This window comes from Xyrauchen texanus, chromosome 40 (genome assembly GCF_025860055.1).
Source record: "Xyrauchen texanus isolate HMW12.3.18 chromosome 40, RBS_HiC_50CHRs, whole genome shotgun sequence".
Lineage (NCBI taxonomy): Eukaryota > Metazoa > Chordata > Actinopteri > Cypriniformes > Catostomidae > Xyrauchen > Xyrauchen texanus.
In genome coordinates, this window is record NC_068315.1 from 30,047,308 (window position 1) to 30,066,495 (window position 19,188).

General features: G+C 40.4%; 1 protein-coding gene across 1 annotated transcript in view; it reads left to right on the forward strand.

Moving 5' to 3' along the window:
* LOC127633197 (protein bicaudal C homolog 1-like) overlaps window positions 1–19,188 on the forward strand; it is a 132,712-nt gene that overhangs the window by 90,424 nt on the left and 23,100 nt on the right. Inside the window, exons 6-10 of the mRNA XM_052112063.1 lie at window positions 984–1,037; window positions 5,631–5,819; window positions 11,361–11,612; window positions 13,058–13,189; window positions 18,568–18,778. Coding sequence (XP_051968023.1) covers window positions 984–1,037; window positions 5,631–5,819; window positions 11,361–11,612; window positions 13,058–13,189; window positions 18,568–18,778 — 838 coding nt within the window. The remainder of the gene's footprint in view (window positions 1–983; window positions 1,038–5,630; window positions 5,820–11,360; window positions 11,613–13,057; window positions 13,190–18,567; window positions 18,779–19,188) is intronic.

Consider the following 19,188-nt stretch of genomic DNA (forward strand, 5'->3'; position numbering starts at 1 on the left):
GACATGTTGTGACAGTTTGACTTCAGTTATGCCAAATGTGCATCATGTGACTGATCACAGCATGGCAAGTTTTAATATATGGAGTTGCAAATGAGGTTTAATACATTCAATATATTTAAAGGGATATAGTCCACCTAAAAAATTTAATTCTCTCATCATTTACTCACCCTCATGCCATCCCGGATGTGTTTCAATTTCTTTCTTCAGCAGAACACAGCCGAAGACATTTAAAAGAATATCTCAGCTCTGTAGGTCCATAAGTGAATGGTCCAAAAATCACATAAAGGAAACAAGTAATCCATAAGACTCCAGTGTTTTAATACATATCTTCAGAAGCGATGTGATAGGTGTGGGTGAGAAACAGAACAATATTTAAGTCCTTTTTTACACTAAATCTCCACTTTAACTTTCACTTTCATATGCACCACATGTGACTTTCAGAAGCAGAAGTGAAAGAGAATTTGGAGTAAAAAAAAAAAGGACTTAAATATTGATCTGTTTCTCACTCACACCTAATATATGGCTTCTGGATATATATGATTACTTCTATTTTTATTTTATTTTTTTGGTGATTTTTAGAGCAACAAAGGTCTGATCACCATTCACTTGCATTGTATCAGTGTCATACATATCTGGGATGGCACGAGGATGAGAGAAATTATTAGATCATTTTCATATTTGGATGAACTATACCTTTATTTACAAATTTCAGAAAAGGAACTTGAGCTGACATGAACTTTACAAGTTTGTGCAAATTCTGATGGTCCAGGTTATCCAGCATGATTTGAGAATCAGGGAGCATCTTGTGTGCTACAATGGAAGCAAAATTGCTTATGTTATACTGTAGTTAAATAGAGCAGAAACTTAAATATTTCTTCTTCATTTAACATTGCATTTTCAAAATCTTCTTAATTTAATTCCACACTACTAAGGTTGTTTCAGACTTTCCTGTAAATGTGGCATTTTCCTTTTTTTTTCCTCAGGTGTCCATAGCAGGCCAGCCAGGAGGGGTGGAGGCTGCCAGAGCCAGAATTCGGGTAAATAAACATTCATAACATGATTACATATTTTGGTGGGAGGGTGGGGGGTGCATCCAAGTGGTCATCCCAGAAACACAACAAACAGCATTCCTCATTGAAATGGATGGAGATGAGAATTTGGAGGACTGCTGCCCTCTGTTGGTGTTTTACAATCACTGTAGTTATTTCCTTCCTGACAGTTCATTGTCATGGCCATCTTCCTATTAATCTCCCAACAAGTTGTGAAGACAAAAGCATTTTAATGGAATAAAGTATGCGGAATAAGAAGGTTATTTTTAGATTGATACTTTTGACAGTCAAGGTCTAAGTCTGGAGTTGAGCCTTGCCTTAAAGACCAGTATTAAAGAAATTGACAATGACAATTCTGTTATTATTTACTCACCCTAATGTTGTTCCAAACCGGTATGCTGTTTTTGTCCTCCCTGTGGACATTTGAAGAATCTTCATTTAACTCTTTTACTTAAAAATTAAAATAACAGAATAAAAAAAAAAAGACTTTATCTCTCACAAATGTATCATATGTCTTCAGAAGACTTGGAATATAGTGTACACATTGTATGGACTACTTTTCTGATACATTTATGTTTTTGGTGCTTGCCCGATGTGGACACTATGAACTGTCATTGTAGGGAAGAGCGGGGTAAAGATTCTTCAAAAAGTTAATTTTGTGTTCCGCGGATGAAAAAGAAGTCATATTGGTTGGAACAACATCAAGGGTAGTAAATAATGTCTGTATTTTCATTTTCGGGTAAACTATTCCTTTAATTTGATGTGAAACACATGGTGCCAATTGAAGCTGGCTTTCAACAATGTAACTGCAGTTTCAGTGATATACTGCCTGTTGGCTGGGAGTCGCCGCCTGTGCTCCTGCTCTGTCCAGACTTGCTCTTCGGGTTACAGCAGTGCCAGGGCACCTCACACGTGCTTCCTCCTCAGAGAGAACCAAGAAAAACAAGCCAAAGCATTCGAGCAAAGCGTGCTTCCACAGTGTTTTCACAAAGACCAATCCCCAATTAACTCAAGGATTCTCTAAACCATAAACTATCATAAGCCTTCACTATTGTTTCATACTGCAATTTGTATGAAATGGGCACCTACGAAAAACCCAGGCCACCCCATTTTTATGTCCAAAACATATTTAGTCGAAGTACTGTGGATGAAAAATGCATTTGATGGAAAGAAGTTAGTTGGGCTGCATCCTTTTCTCTTTCCTCACTCGCGTGACCAGAACTTCTGGGAATTTTTCTCCTTACCACCTAATCATCACTTTCTTCTCTTTTCTTTGAAAGATCATTTTTGTCATTTTTGTGCTTTCTTTTGTTGTTACACCCAGTAAATAGTAGTGGGCAAGCATAATTATCTCAATTAACCTCAAGTCTGACAGTTAACATTTTTCAGCCTCTTTTCAGGCCAATTGCGATTGTTGCACCAATTTTGTAATAGCACTTTTTATGTTTCTGTATGTCTCCAGCTGTCCGAATGTGAAAACCTCACTTCACAGCAAAATCTTAAAGAAACAGTTCATCCAAAGATTAAAATTGTCATCATTTACTCACCCTCATTTAATTTCAAACCTGTATTATTTTCTTTCTTCCATGGAACACCAAATATGAACATCTCCAACCGTCAGAATGCGATAGCCCAACATCTCAGCAGAATCATAATGTTCCCCACTGAAGAAAACAGTTTAAACCAGCCTAAACTAATTTTCTTGTCATAGCTGGTCTCCCACCCTGGTCAGGCTGGTCTGGTTTGCTGGCTTTAGAGGGGTTATGAGCACTGGTCAGCTGGTCAGGCTGATAGACCAGTTGGCTGACCAGCTAGACTAGATAAACACTATCTTGGCCAGGCATGGAGACTGGCATAAGACCAAATGACCAGACTGGAAGACCTGCTAGACCACCTTGGTCAGGCTGGGAGACAGGATTGACCATTTGATGAACAGTTTAGCCAGACTGCGAGACCATCTAAAGACCAACTTGCCCAGGCTGAAAGACCTGATAGACCACCTGAAAACCAGCTTGGCCAGGCTGGGAGACAGGGTTGAACATTTGAAAACAGTTTAGCCAGGCTTAGAGACCAACTGAAGACGGACTTGTCCAGGCTAGAAGACCAGCTAGACCATCTGAACACCAGTTGGCCAGATTAAGAGGCCAGCATGGCCAGGCTGGGAGACCAGCTAGACCATCTGAAAATCAGCATAGCGTTGCTGGAAGACGAACTAAAGACCAACCACCTGAAAACCAGCTTTCCCAGACTGGGAGACCAGCTAAAGACCAACTTGCTCAGTATGGAAGACCATCTAGACCACATGAAAACCAGCATGACCAGGCTAGGAGGCCAGTTATACCATCTGAAGACCAGCTTAGCCAGGCTGGAAGACCAGCTAGACCACCTATAAACCAGCTTGGCCAGTCTGTGAGACCAGCTATATCATCTGAAGACCAGTTTGGCCAGACTGGGAGACCAGCTAGACTACCTGAAGACCACTTTAGCCAGGCTGGGAGACCAGCTTTCCCAGGCAGGAAGACCAGCTAGACCACCTGAAAAACAATTTTGCCAGACTGGTAGACCAGCTGAAGATCAACTTTCCCAGGCTGGAAGACCAGCTAGACCACCTATAAACCAGCTTTGCCAGTCTGTGAGACCAGCTAGACCATCTGAAGACCAGTTTGGTCAGGCTGGGAGACCAGCTGAAGACCAAGTTGCTTAGGATGGAAGACCAGACAGACCATAATGAAAACCAACATGACCAGGCTGGTAGACCAGCTTGACCACCGGAAAACCAAATTTTTGCAGGCTGGAGGACCAGCTAGACCACTTGAAAAACAGCTTGGCCAGACTGGGAGACCAGCTTGGCCAAGTTGGGAGACTAGTTAGACCACCTGAAAACCAACTTGCCCAGGCTGCAAGACCAGCTAGACCACCTAAAAAACTAACTTGGCCAGGCCGAGAGACCAGCTAGTCTATCTAAAGACCAGTTTGGCTAAGTTGGAAGGCCAGTTGAAGAACAGCTTAGCTGGGCTAGGGGACCAGCTAGACAAGTTAAAGTAGACCAGCAAACCATCTAGGGCTGGTTTAATATGTTTTTGTTTCTGGGGTTATGTAGTACAAGCAAAAAATGTATGCATGAGTTGGAGTCAATGCATGTTGGCTGTGTCCCCAATGCTTGATGCTTGAGTGAGATTAGCCCGTTTAAAGATTAGCCTTGCATTCTCAGAGGAGCCAATTTCATTTCTGTGGAATGAGCCACAAAGCATCTTCCCAGCTCTTTGGTTGTGTGCTGTCTATGCAAACACACAGCAAAGCAAATACAGGAGTTATTGATTCTACAAAAGGTCACAAGAAAACTCAGACTTCAAGTCCCCCTTGTTTGTAAAAGATCAGAGTACAGCGTTCTCCTCCAGATCCTTTATTAACAGTAATCTAAATAAAAGCACAGAAGATTTTTGTTTTGGAAGCTCTGCTTATATTCAGTGCATATGCCTTTGGTAAAAAAATAATCATGGTTATGGTTCTAAAACCTTAGAGAATGAACAGAACCATTAGCAAAGATGAATGATTGGAATTCCAAAGCTTGCTCTATGAAGGATGTCCTGCTCCCGGCTCCAGTTAAACTTAATAAAAGTCTCCTTGTCTAAAGAGAGAGTGACTGTCCTGACCACATCTAAAGGGCCAGAGAATGTCTTTCATTTTGGACCCCGGTACAGAACATTAGGGTGAGCAGAACCCCCACAACATATGGGACTGATCAGAGCTACATTTTTAAGGCTTGGCCATTCATTCTGTTTACCCATTCAGTTTGGTAAGGCACTCTTTGCTGGGCTCTTGACGACCCTAAATCAGAGTGGTTTTTTGCTTAACTCATTCCTTTTTTCATACAAGTTTGTAAGCTCATTTTGCTTAAGATAAAATCGATGTTTGATTGGTCTCCATGATGTGAACGTTCTCGCCTAGGGGCCATTGATCAAATGCCATGGTTTTCGTAGTGGTTACGGTAATGTTCAATGGTATTCCATGTTGTTTGCTACTAAATGAGTTTTGTTTGTAGAAGTGCCATTTTGGACCAATCCTGCTTTGCTGATTGATTACCCATTATTTTCCTGTTGTGAATACAAAAAAAATAACAAAATGTATATTTAGTTTTTCACATTTACGCATTTGGCAGACGGTTTTATACAAGGTGACGTAAAGTGCATCTGAGGTATACATTTAATCGGATTGTGTGTTCCCTGGGAATTAAACTCACGAACTCATAAATTCAAACTCTAAATGCATATCAGGCTAATATAAATACAGTTCAAACCATGATATAAAAATTAAATCAGGCTGGATGGGACAGTTTATTCTTTTATCTTTTATTCAACCTGACTGCAAACCCGCAGTCCATGTGTGAGTGTAGCAAAGTGCTGTTGCTAATTTCACATGTGAAGAAGGTTAAAAAAACAAATCTGTAATTGTAAGAGTCTGAGAGAAGTTGAAAAATAGTCATGAAAAATTATATTATGCAAAAAACCTTAAAAAAGTGAAATCATTAGAAAAATGTTTGATATGATTCCTTTAAATGATGGGTCTGTGTTCATCTTTCAGGAGTTACTCCCGCTGGTGTTGATGTTTGAGCTGCCGGTCATAGTACAGTTAAACCCTGACCCCAGCTCTCCTGCCATCCAGCACATCTCCCAGACATACAACATCTCTGTGGCCTTCAAGCAGAGGTCCAGACTTTATGGAGCGACAGGAGTTGTGCGGGGCTCACAGAATAATGCTGCAGCTGTAAAGGTGAGATGTTTATGAAGAAATTATTTTTATTTTTAGGTGAACTATCCGGTTAAGTAACATTCCTATATGCTTACTATAAAAATGTTTACTGTGTATATTTATAGTATATATATATATATATATATATATATATATATATATATATATATATATATATATAATAAAATATTTTAAAGTAAGAATGTTGGAATGTTACTTAACGGGATAGTTCACCTAAAATTAAAAATTCTCTCATCATTTTACTCACCCTCATGCCATCCCAGATTTCTTTTTTAGGAAAAGAATCTCCGCTCTGTGCATGAAAGACAGATCAATATTTAAAGTCCTTGTCTTTTTTTACTATAAATCTCCACATTTACTTTCAGATGTGAAAGTGAAACTAAACAGGCCATTCAGAAGCCATATAATAGGTGTGAGCGAGAAACAGACCTGTTTTTTTCTCTAATTTGACTTTCACTTTTACATCTGAAAGTCACATGTGGTAATAAATTGATCAATTGTCACACATTATACATACATTTCTGCATATACATGGTGAAATTATTTATTTTTCACATATCCCAGCTAAGCTGGGGTCAGAGTGCAGGGTCAGCCATGATACGGCGCCCCTGGAGCAGATAGGTTCAAGGGCCCAACAGTGGTGTCTTGGTGGTGTTGGGGCCTGAACCCCTGACCTTCTGGTCATTAACCCAGAGCCTTAACCGCTGAGCCACCACTGCCCAACCTGTTTAGTTTCACTTTCACATCTGAAAGTTAAAGTTAAAGTGGAGATTTATAGTAAAAAAGGACTTAAATATGGATGTGTTTCTCACCCAAATGTATCATATCACCTCTAAAGACACAGATTTAACCACTGGAGTCTGATGGATTACTTTTATGCTGCCTTTATGTGCTTTTTGGAGCTTCAAAGTTCTGGACACCATTCACATGGAATGCATGAACCAACAGAGCTGAGATATTCTTCCAACGATCTTAATTTATGTTCTGCAGAAGAAAGAAAGTGAAATACATCTGGGATAGCATGAGGGCGACTAAATGATGAGAGATATTTAATTTTTGGGTCAACTATCCATTTTAGTAATTATTTTAAACATAAGAGGTTTGATTAAGATCAATTTTCTGAAATTGATCAGTTCTGTTGTCACTGTTATTGTCAACTAACAAACAACATGAGTGTTCAACTTCACATACACCAGAGATGTGTTAAAAAACAATAGCGATATATCCAATATTAGCACCAAAAGAGCTTCAGTGACAAGTCATAAAGATTTGTTCACCCCCCTTAGTGTTTTGCCCTAAAGTAGATCACTAAAGCATTTGCATGAAGGTGTCTCAACTCCGTCATTGCAGGAAAAACTGTTATATTTTTCCTGTAAATACTGTCATGACAAGTACATATCTCTGATGAGTTATTCAAGAGATTGCACAGATTCCACACCATGTTGAGTAACTTTCAAATGTGACTGCGAGCTTGCATGTTTGATTGACAGACTGCGCATGAGCATACATGCACTGTGTATGAATACACATGCAGACTGGCCGCCACTGTCATAACATCAGCCATGCTCAGATATTTTTTATTTGTAACATCCTCTTGCAGTTGAACTCCCTCTCTACCGTGATTCAGCAATGTAGAGAACTAGTGTAAATCCTCATGAGAATGGACACCTCACAATGAATACAGATTTGAAAGCATGCTGTTAAATGTATTTCTGTTGATGATAACACAGGCCGCAAAAGATCACTTGAGGGCCACAGGTTGAGTTGCGCTGCTTTAAGTAATACCGATCAATGGCGTTCTTAGTTGTGTTGCTATAATTAGCATCTATTTAATCAGAATCATAAACAGAATGAGCTTTATTGCCAAGAATGCTTACATACACAAGGAATTTTTCTTGGTGTCAGAAGCTTCCAGTGCACAAACAATACAACAACAAGAGAGAGATAATAATAAAAAAGGATAAAAATAAAAAGTGAATGGAAGTATATATAAAAAATCCACAATAAGGCAAATATGGCTATAATCACTCAGCACACCCTGGATTCGAACTTGCGACTCCAGCTGTGGTAGTCAGTGTCAATTCTCCCTGAGCTACCTAGGCCCCAAGTCTACAGTTTTTGAAGGGAGGGCAGGGGGAAACAACAATCCTCTCAGCAGTCCGAGCTATCCTTTGTAGTCTTCTGATGTCCGATTTCATAGCTGAACCAAGCTAGACTGTTATTGAAGTGCAGAGGAGAGACTCAATGACTGCTGAGTAGAACTATATTAGCAGCGCCTGTGGCAGGTTGAACTTCCTCAAAGCTGGCAAAGGAAGTACAACCACTGCTGCGGCTTCTTTACAATGGAGTAAATGTGAGTCTCACACTTCAGGTCCTGTGAGATGGTAGCACCCAGGAACCTGAATGACCACTGCTGCCACAGTGCTGTTTAGAATGGTGAGCGGGGTCAATGCTGGGGTGTTCCTCCTAAAGTCCACAATCATCTCCACTGTTTTGAGCATGTTCAGCTCCAGGTTGTTTTGACTGCACCAGTGAGCTAGTCGTTCAACCTCCCTTCTGTATACAGTCTCATCGTCATCTTGAATGAGGCGGATGACAGTAGTGTCGTCTGCAAATTTCAGGAGCTTGACAGAGGGGTCCTTAGCGGTGCAGTCATTGGTATACAGGGAGAAGAGTAGAGCACACATTGCTGGGGGGCACCACTGCTGATCATACATGTGCTGGAAGTGAATTTCCCCTGTATCACTAGCTGCTGCCTGTCTGTCAGAAAGCAGGTGATCCTCTGATAAATAGATGTGGAAACAGAGAGTTGGTGTAATTTAGTCCGGAGAATAGCTGGGATGATGGTGTTGAAAGCCGAACTGAAGTCCACAAAAAAGATCCCTGCATATGTCCCTAGTCAGATGTTGCAGGATATGATCCGATCCCATGTTGGAGGCATAATCCACACACCTGTTTGCTCGATAAGCAAATTAAAGGGGATTTAGAAAGGGTCCAGTGATGTCCTGTTCATGACCACAGACGTCAGAGTGATGGGGGCGATTTTGGGTTTCTTTGGGGTAGGAATGATGGTGGAGCGTTTGAAGCAGCAGGGAACTTCACACTGCTCCAGTGATCTATTGAAGATCTGTGTGAAGATGGGGGCCAGCTGGTCAGCACAGCATTTTAGACAAGTGGGTGAAACACAATCTGGGCCCTGTGCTTTCCTTGTCTTTTGTTTCCAGAAAACATGGCACACCTCAGATCTTAAGTGCAGGTTGAGTAGCAGGAGGGGGGTTGCAGGAGGTGTTGTTTGTGGTGTGAAGTGAAGGTCAGAGTGGGTGTGAGACTGGGCCTTTCAAATCTACAGTAAAACACATTCAAGTTGTCAGCCAGTTGTTGGTTCCCTACAGTGTTGGGGGATGGTGTCATGAAGTTAGTAAAGTCTTTTAAGCCTCCCTACACTGAGGCAGGGTCGTTAGCTGAAAACTTGTTTTTAAGCTTATCAGAGGAGCATATTTTAGCCACTCTCATTTCCCCATTCAGTGTGTTCCTGGCCAAATTGTACAATATTGTATCCCCACTTCCATAAGCTGCCTGAGTTTAGTTGTAAACCATGGTTTGACATTGTTGTATGTTAAAGAAGGTCTAGTAAGAAATGCACATATCCTCACAGAAACTGATATATGATGTCACAGTATCTGTGAGCTCATCCAGATTGGTGTCTGCAGCTTCAAATACACTCCAGTTAATGCAATCAAAACAGGCTTGTAGTTCCAGCTCTGCTTCTTTGGTCCATTTCTTTAGTCTTTACTACAGGTTTAGCTGATTTCAGTTCCCGCCTGTAGGTTGGAAGAAGATGAACCAGACAGTGTACAGAGAGTCCCAAATCTGCTCTAGGGACAGAGAGATATGCATCCTTTATTATTGTGTAGCAATGATCCAATGTATTTCTGTCTCTGGTGGGGCATGTAATGTGCTGTCTGTATTTTGGCAGTTCATGGGTGAGGTTGACTTTATTAAAATGTCCCAAAATAATAATAAGTGAGTTAGGGTATTGTTCCATGTCTGTGATCTGATCAGCCAGCTGTTGCAGTGCTGCATTCACGCACACATGCGGAGGAATATAAACACTCACCAGAATAAGCAAGGAAAAATCCTGTGGCGAGTAGAAAGGCTTACAGTTGAAAAAGAGCGCTTCCAAATTAGGACAGCACATTTTCTTTAACGTCGTTACATCTGTACACCAACTTTCATTGATGTAAAAGCATGTTTTCTCTGTCTCTCATTTCCCCCGTTAAATCAGCAATGCGATCCGCTCAGAAGAGCTGAAAGCCTGGCAGATGTAACGTGCTGTCCGGAATGGCTTCACTCAGCCAGGTTTCTGTGAAGCACAATGCAGCAGTGTTTGAAAAGTCCTTGTTTGTACGGGTGAGGAGCTGTAGTTCGTCTGTTTTGTTAGGTAGAGGGCAGAGATTCACTAGATGAATACTCTGCAGCACCGTTCAAAAGCTTTGCTCAATTCCCTTGCCTGATGGAAGATATTCTCCATCAGAATATCTTTGTTTGTGTTCCAGAGAAGGAAATATGTCATTTGAGTTTAACACGACATAAGGTTGAGTATATAATGATTTCCCAGTGCCTGAAGTGGTGTTTGCCACTGGTGGTGAGCTGTTCATGCTCTGTGAATTGCTGCTGGCATTGTGGCTTAGACAGAGGTTCTAGTGTGGGATAAGAGCCTGTAGCTTGTTCTTGTTCCCAAGGAGAATCCTCTTCCAGCCCTGGTCTTGAGGAAGGGTCTTGGTCCAGAGCTGTCTTGCTGGCTATGCATACCATACCAGATGTGCTGAGAGTCAGACTGGGGAGTCCCATGCCAAATCTGCCTACAGATGCAGCCAGAAAGGAGCCCCAAAAGAGCCCCTCTATTTTTCCTCGCTATAGTGCGCTGAAAGCAAGTCTTAAATTTAGGCCATTCTCAAGGTCATATTTTCCAAATGGAAAAACAAGATTATAAAAACGTTGTTTACTAAAACACGCTCTATTAGCATCGACAAGCACCAGCCATGTTGGCAGATCGTAACCAGGGTCGTTAAGACCAGTGGGTCATAACTCAAAAATGGGACACTCAATGGTTTGCTCTGATTGGCTTACAAACAGCAGTGAAAGCAAAGGTAAAAGCAAATAATAAAATGCAACTCTCCATATAATTGTTTGGTTATGTTAATTGTGGAAAATATATAGGTTCATCAACTTTTAAATGAGAGGGAATATCTTTTGTTGTTGACTCCAAAGCTGGATGTCCAATCAAACTTAACATTATTTTGGTGCAAATTCATTTGTCACTTGGTAAAAGCTAGCCAAATGAGATGTTTAGTGATGTGAATTTTTCCTGTTTTATTTTAAGGACATTTTTGTTTACTTTGGTAGAATAAACAATTTTGGCACTTTGATGAGTCACTCGCCACTTGATGTAAAATCTGGGTCCTGAAGCAAAACTAGTTGAAAACGAATGGATTTGAGATTGAAGAAGAGGTAATTGAGGTGTTTGTGGACTTGTTGCAGAGGGGTACTGCCGTGTTACTGGAGCACCTCATGGGCAACCTGGCCAGCGCCATCACTGTCAGCACCCAGCTGGATATCGCACCCCAGCACCACCTCTTCATGATGGGCCGCAACGGCAGCAACATCAAGCACATCATGCAGCGCACAGGTGCTCAGGTCCACTTCCCAGACCCCAACTGCCCGCAGAAGAAATCCACGGTCTACATGCAGGGAACCATTGACTCTGTGTGCCTGGCCCGCCAGTACCTGATGGTGAGCGATTGCTTTGTCCTATATTTCTGTGTTTAGTCGGCTTGAGAACCAAGTTTTAAGAACCAAGAACCATTTTTATTTTTTAATTGAATTATTATTGAAGTATTCTTTTCTTGACTTTTGGTTCCATTAATCAGTCTTGAACTGTTCCCTTGCTTGACCAGTGAAATGTGGTTCTTGAACAAATTACTCAGTCAGTTCTTTTGAATCTACAGTGCTAAACATACAGCACTACCAGTGTAGTCTGATTCTCGAAAGAATGACTCTTATGAGCTGAATCTTTTGAGTCTACACCATGAAACACAGTGCAACCAGTGCAATGTGTTTCCTGAAAAAATGACTGTCATGAGCTGGATCTTTTGAGACTACAGTACTAGCAATGTAATGAAGTTTCCAGAACTAATGACTTGAGTGCACTAGCATAGTGGTTGGTTGCCAGGGTGTTGCTTTGCAGTTGTTAGGGTGTTCTGAGCTTTGTTTTTAAACATATTGCCTCAACAACCTCAAAATCATCTCAACAAGCTGCACAATTTAAGGTATCATTCATGTCTGAAGCACAAACTATGCGAGTTACATGCTGAAGTTTTATACTGAGAAACCACTCAGAACACCTTAACAATTCCTGGAAAATTTGTCAGGATATCTCTTACATCGTAATGTTGAGTAATGTAGGGAACAGCTACACCACTCTTCATATTTTCATCACAAAATCTAGCTCCTCTAATTGTTCCCCTCAAGCCACTAGTCTCAATGTGTGGTGGTCCTTTTCGAATTAACAGTCCCCAACCAACACAGAGGAAAAATAAAGTTGAGAAGGCCAGGGGGACCTGAAGTAGTATAAAAACAATATCCTTTTTTGAGGAACACAAGTCGAGAGCATTCCCTTGGTGAAAGAAACCAAACTAATTAGCTCTCCACAATTCTGCGGTCTTCGCTAAGAGACAAAGATTGCCCTGTGTGTTCCCACAAGACAACCCAGTCCTGATTTAAACACACACTTGGGGGTGAGGGAAGAGACTTTATTCAATTTAGCGGCTTAGAATAATGTATTCACACAAGCTTTCTGGCTCAATTTAGATCCATTAAGGACATTTTTAGCATTCGCAAATAAGACTGTCATGGCAGGATTCTACAGCACTTACTACCCTCTAGAATTTTTGCGTATTTAGCAGTTTCCTTGCTGTCTGCTGAGTTAGCTGTTTTTTTCGAGACGAAAAAAAGGGGTCAAGGCCTAGTAAATGAAAGCCTTGCGCCTGCAATACCTGCTGCTCTTTTCTTTTCAACATGAGAAGGAGGTGATGGATCACTAGTGAATAACTGGAGCTTTGCTGCTTTAGGACCAAAGCCAGCAAGGTCCTTGAAACACTTAAAGCTTGACTGAATGAATGATTTAAAATGGTGTAGAAAAACTTGGTCTAATTTTGTCTTGCTTGTGTCTTCTGCAGGGCTGTCTGCCACTGGTGCTGATGTTTGACATCAAAGAGGACATTGAGGTAGAGCCGCAGTGCATCAGTTCTCTGATGGAACAGCTTGATGTGTTCATTAGTGTCAAACCAAAACCCAAACAACCAAGCAAGGTTTGTGCAGATAGTGTCACAAACTAACTCAAAGACCAAGTTAAATGACCTCTTTGTCTTACAGTACATATAGGGTGAATACAGGTAAATTGGACACTTAAGCTGAATTACAAAAATATTCAATTACTAAAATCAAGTTCCAGTGTTGAGAAGTTGTTACCTAAATGTAGCGACACCATTAACATTAAAATTTTTCAGTATATCAGCTATTTTCACAATAGTGTTGCTTTTCCAGTAACGAGCTACACTTTCAAACAGTGTAGTTACAAAATGCTGTAGTGATACATTTATCACATTGTATAGCAATAGAGCCGAGAGAGTAACCGATGTGCTCACCTAAACCGTCCTCTATCTCTCATGTAGCGTTGGGAATAATACATCTTTTAAGTGGATCGGTTCTTGTTAGTGATCCAGTTAAAATAAATGATGCCCTTATATTTAGATTGATGTCATATTTTAGATTCTGCCAGAACATTAGGTTACTCACGTAAACCCGATTACATAGTGAGGTACATCACCAAGCTTCCCTTCATGCATTACATGGGGGAAGAGCGTGCTTCTGAATGCCATTTTAGGGCTTCACAGCAGTTTATATAGGAAGGGGGTGGGCTCCTTATTATAGCTGTGATTGGTCTGCCCTTCGGAGGACATGAGTAACCTAAAGTTACAGTCTGAAGTTACCTTTATCACTTTTTGCGAGGTGGGGGATTTTGGCTAGTGAAAATGCTGAGTGACTAGTGACCTTGGAAACAACTTGCCACAGTGGCTGGAGAGCCAAAAAGATAATTTTAAACCATGATGAGGATATTATAAAAAATCTAAAATAAGTAACTACAGAAACACTCTTGTTGTGAAATAAAGCAGAGCCGGAACTGCCATTCCACTTAAGCAAAACTTGCATATCAGAACATCTTTAAAGGGAAAAACTCAGGTCTTATATCTTTAATGCATTCTTTATTAAAATTCTAATAATAAGGAAGCAGGTAATGTAAATTTGTTCAAACTCTGAAACAGTAATTTCTCTGTGCGTTCAGCGTCGCTTCTATGAGTCGCGTGAAGTGATTGGGAGAGATTGAAACTGCACCCTGCTGATCCACACTCTGGTGCAGGGACGCTCGTCCCTCATGTGTGAGATTGCTGAAGCTATATAAACTGATCAGCCACAACATTAAAACCACTGACAGGTGAAGTGAATAACATTTATTATCTTGTTACAATGGCACCTGTCAAGGGGTGGGATATATTAAGCAGCATGTGAACAGTCAGTTCTTGAAATTCATGTGTTGGAAGCAGGAAAAATGGGCAAGCGTAGGGATCTGAGCGACTTTGACAAGGGCCAAATTGTGATGACTAGACGACTGGTTCAGAGCATCTCCAAAATGGCAGGTCTTGTGTGGTGTTCTCAGTATACAGTGGTTAGTATCTACCAAAAATGGTCCAAGGAAGTACAACCGGTGAACTGGCGACAGGGTTATGAGCACCCAAGGCTCATTGATGCGCGTGGGGAGCGAAAGGTAGCTCGTCTGGTCTGATCCCACAGAAGAGCTTCTGTAGCACAAATGCCTGAAAAACTTAACGCTGGCCATGATAGAAAAGCGCCTACAATGGGCATGTGAGCGTCAGAACTGGACCATGGAGCAATAAAAGAAGGTGGTCTGGTCTGATAATTTACGTTTTCTTGTGGATGGCCGGGTGCGTGTGCATCGTTTACCTGGGGAAGAGATGGCAGCAGGATGAACTATGGGAAGATGGCAGGCCGGCGGAGGTAATGTGATGCTCTGGGCAATCTGCTGGGAAACCTTGGGTCCTGGCATTCATGTGGATGTTACTTTGACACATACTACCAACCTAAAGATTATTGCAGAACACGTACACTCCTTCATGGCAATGGTATTCCGTGATGGCAGTGGCCTCTTTTAGCAGGATAATGCACCCTGCCACACTGCAAAAATTGTTCAGGAATGGTTTGAGGAACAAGACAAAGTGTTCAAGGTGTTGACTTGGCCTCCAAATTCCCCAGATGTCCATCCGATTGAGCATCTATAGGATGTGCTGGACCAACATGTCCGATCCATGGAGGCCCCACCTTGTAACTTACAGGACTTTAAGGATCTGCTGCTAACGTTGTGTTGCCAGAAACAACAAGTCATCTTCAGAGGTCATGCCTTGACGGTTCAGAGCTATTTTGGTGGTGCAAGGGGGACCTACACAATATTAGGCAGGTGATATATTAGGCAACATTAATATTTAATGTTGTGGCTGATCAGTAAATGTGTCACTGTGTGTATCTTATCATAAAGAAAATCTGAGAGATTTACAGAGTTTAACTACTTTAAGTTACGAGTAGCTTATAGCTTGGTAAGTTATAGTTTCAAAGTGGAGCTTCCCCAACACTGTTAAGTTTGTCCTAAACTAGTATGGGATGACATTGATTTAGCCATTTGGATGATATTTTTACAACTACGCCAATGGTAAATGATCAGAAAGTGTCACTCTTTGCCTGTATTTACCCGATGACACATAGTGGGGTCCAAAAGTCTGCGACCACATCAAAAATCACATTACATCTTTTTATTATTAAGTTTTTATTATAGCTTGGAAATAAAGTAGTAGGATTTTGACCAATTTAGAAAAAAGAAGAGTTATGACGTAATATTAATACAAAATATTTACGTGTCTTCACTATTTCTATGTCACAAATCAAATGTAAGTACATTTGTGACATTGACCTTGCTAACTCCTTTGTGTAGATTTCCTTTCTGCCACTGAAGCAGACAAAATACTCTTTGAAAGATTCTCAAACATGCTGGGGATAACATGGACCATCAGGTCGTGAGCAAACTTGTGGAGTCCACGCCAGCTTGAGATCATGCTATCATGAAAGCAAAAGGGGGACACTCCAGATTCTAAGAAAATCTGAAATTCATGGAACTCTAATTGTTACACAGATAATTAATTTGTAATGAAAATATGTATTCAATTATAAAATAATAGAAGTCTCATACTTTCAGACCCCACTGTATATATTACATATTGAGAGTTCACAAATACTCCCATCATGCATTAAGGTCTCGTAAAAGTAATTTATGGAACATATAGGATTTGTGGGTGGCTTACTGGATATGGAAACTAGAAAAAATTCACAGTATTCATGTTCACATCTTTGGGCATGGTCAAGGGTGAAATCCTAGCCTATGTTTTAGGCTGAATGGCAGCACTGTAAATTATGTTTCTTCGCATAAACCCCATAATTTTACATGTCAGTGATTTGTCTGTTGATGCCACTTTATAAACCAGCTTCTCTTCTTTCACTCTTCACTTATCGTGTCATATCTTTTATATATGTATGGTAAAGAATAGCTTGGCTAGCAACTGACTAAGACATTTGAGTACATGCCGAATTACATCCTCAAAAATCCTCCACTCAGATTCATTTCAGTTGAAAGAGTTCACCATAAATACTGCAGGCAGTTATTTACAGTGTCAAGCCTGTACTTTATGACTTCAAATAAATGTATTTTCCAACAAAATAAGCGCATTATATCCAACATAACTTACAATTATTCTGTGTTCATTGAATCGGCAAGCTAGCTTTTTTCTCTCTTTCGACTGGATTCAGACTGTTTTGTAAAAGAAAAATGTACATTACATGTACTATAATATACTTATGTATTATAATATATATATTTATATATATATACACAGTATACTTACAATATAATTTTTTTTTTACAGCTCTCTAGAGTACTTGATTATGATGAGTCAAGTGTTTAAAGTGCACCTATTATGGTTTTTAAACATGCCTGATTTTGTTTTAAAGTTCTCATACAACAGATTTGCATGCATCCAAGGTCAAAAAATACTTTAATTTGCTCATAATTTAAATTGCGGCATTACCATTACCTTTTATTTCCCAGTGTCAAAAACGACTCGTTCAATGATCCGTTCTAAAGCATTCATTCTAAACTCCTTTCAGAGAGCCTACTCTGCTCTGATTGGTCAGATGTCCCAGTCTGTTGTGATTGGTCTACCGCTTAGAGTATTTGAAGGCGGGTAAAAGCTGTTCACGAGCAGCCAATGAAGAATAGAGGCGGGTTTTGTTACCAAATTATGCATTGTTGCCAACTTGGTGACTTTTTTGCTATTTTTAGCGACTTTTCAGACCCCTTTAGCGACATTTTTTCCAAAAAGCGACTAGCGACAAATCTAGCGACTTTTTCTGCTCTTTTCAGTGAGCGGCTGAGAGGAGCAGCACATTCCGTTGACTGCACGCCAGCGGACATAGACATGAATGAGCTGCGCATGTGCACGCTGTGTTAGCAGGAACCAATCAGTGATCACATAGCGGCTGCCTTCTCCTTTATTTTAATTCAAAACATTTAATTTGACCGTTTTTTCTTGGCATGCGCTTATATTCACTACTAATCAGAGTTTTAGTTCATTCCGGTTCGGTTTCTGAATTCTCCGACTTCAGATCGTATATTTACAGACTCTATACATTTTACTTATCCAAACACAACAATAAACCTTCTTCAAACTCATAAACATGTAACGTTAGCTAAGTTCCGTTCCGTTGTCTAACAGAAAATATGTAATTGAGAACCGTTTTACTGGACATTCGGCTATATACTTGTAAAAAAACAGTATGAGCACGGTTTAGGGGAGATAACCGTTATTATAAACTGAAGTAGGCTACAGTACCGACAAATTAGGCAGAATGCAAATACGACGTGATGACGTCATTAATATGCTAATGACGCACGACGTCATCTGGCGACATTTAGCTACTTTTCGAGCAGGCTTTAGCTACTTTCCATTGAAAATAGTTGGCAACACTGAAATTATGTAGGTAGTACAGGAAGTAAGTCTGGAATTATTAACGACTCGTTTCAGGTGTTCAGTGTCGGCTCTTTTGGGAGTCAATAACTCCATTTTTCGTGCACTTTGATTTTTGAACCTCTACAGACTTTTTTTAAATTCACAAACAGCTATAACACACTACAAGGTAATATTTGAAAAACCATAATAGGTGCTCGGTCTAATGACCGCTAAACTGTATAATTGACCGTTATATTCTGCAATATATATTGCTTGTTTATTTATCTGTTTAGTTAATAGGTAATACAGTCAGTTGGTCCCTTCTGGATACAAGTACGACCCGCTTCAGGTCGAGATCCCATTTTGTGATAATGACCAGCAGTCCGTACATTATCCCTTACATTTATATTAGCTTGAAGACTTTAACTGTGTCATATGGTACAGAAAACAAGAATCAGGTCTCACGTTGTGTCTAGATTCTAGAATAATATAGCAACTACTAGTGGAGGAGATCTGATTTCTAAAGTCTCACCTAAATATCTCTTTCTCTGGGCTGTCAGTCAGTGATAGTGAAGAGTGTGGAGAGGAATGCTCTGAACATGTATGAGGCCAGGCGTTATCTGCTGGGTTTGGAGAGCAGTGGTGTATTAGTCTCCAACAGCATCACCAGCAGCTGCAGCAGCAACCCTCCGTCCGTTCCTACCCCTGCTCTCGGCTGCCCGGTGGGGCTCGACATACTGGCCTCTGCCGGCCTCTGCCTCACAAGTCTGGGTAAGGCAAAAGTGAATTTATATTATGGTTATTAGAAAAGTATGTTTAATTCTCAAATCTGTGTGGCAAATTGCATATATAAGATTGTTTTCATTGCCAAAATTATTAAATTTTCTAGACTAAAACTGGATTACGCTGTACAGTATTTAAAGGCTAAATCTTAACTAAAATTGAAGTACAATTTGAATTAAGAAGACTATCACTAAAATTAGATAAATAGGTCACCCACTAAATAAAAAAATCGGTCATAATCAAATAACGAGATAAAAATAATAATAAAGGAGGATAACGGTCAGCTCGCTGTTGAAGTTGTCTGTGCACTAATGTTATCTGAAAAACAAAAGAGGCGGGAAAACACGAAAATATGGCTGAAACAATAGGTTGGGAAGACACGAGAAGCAAGATCTTTC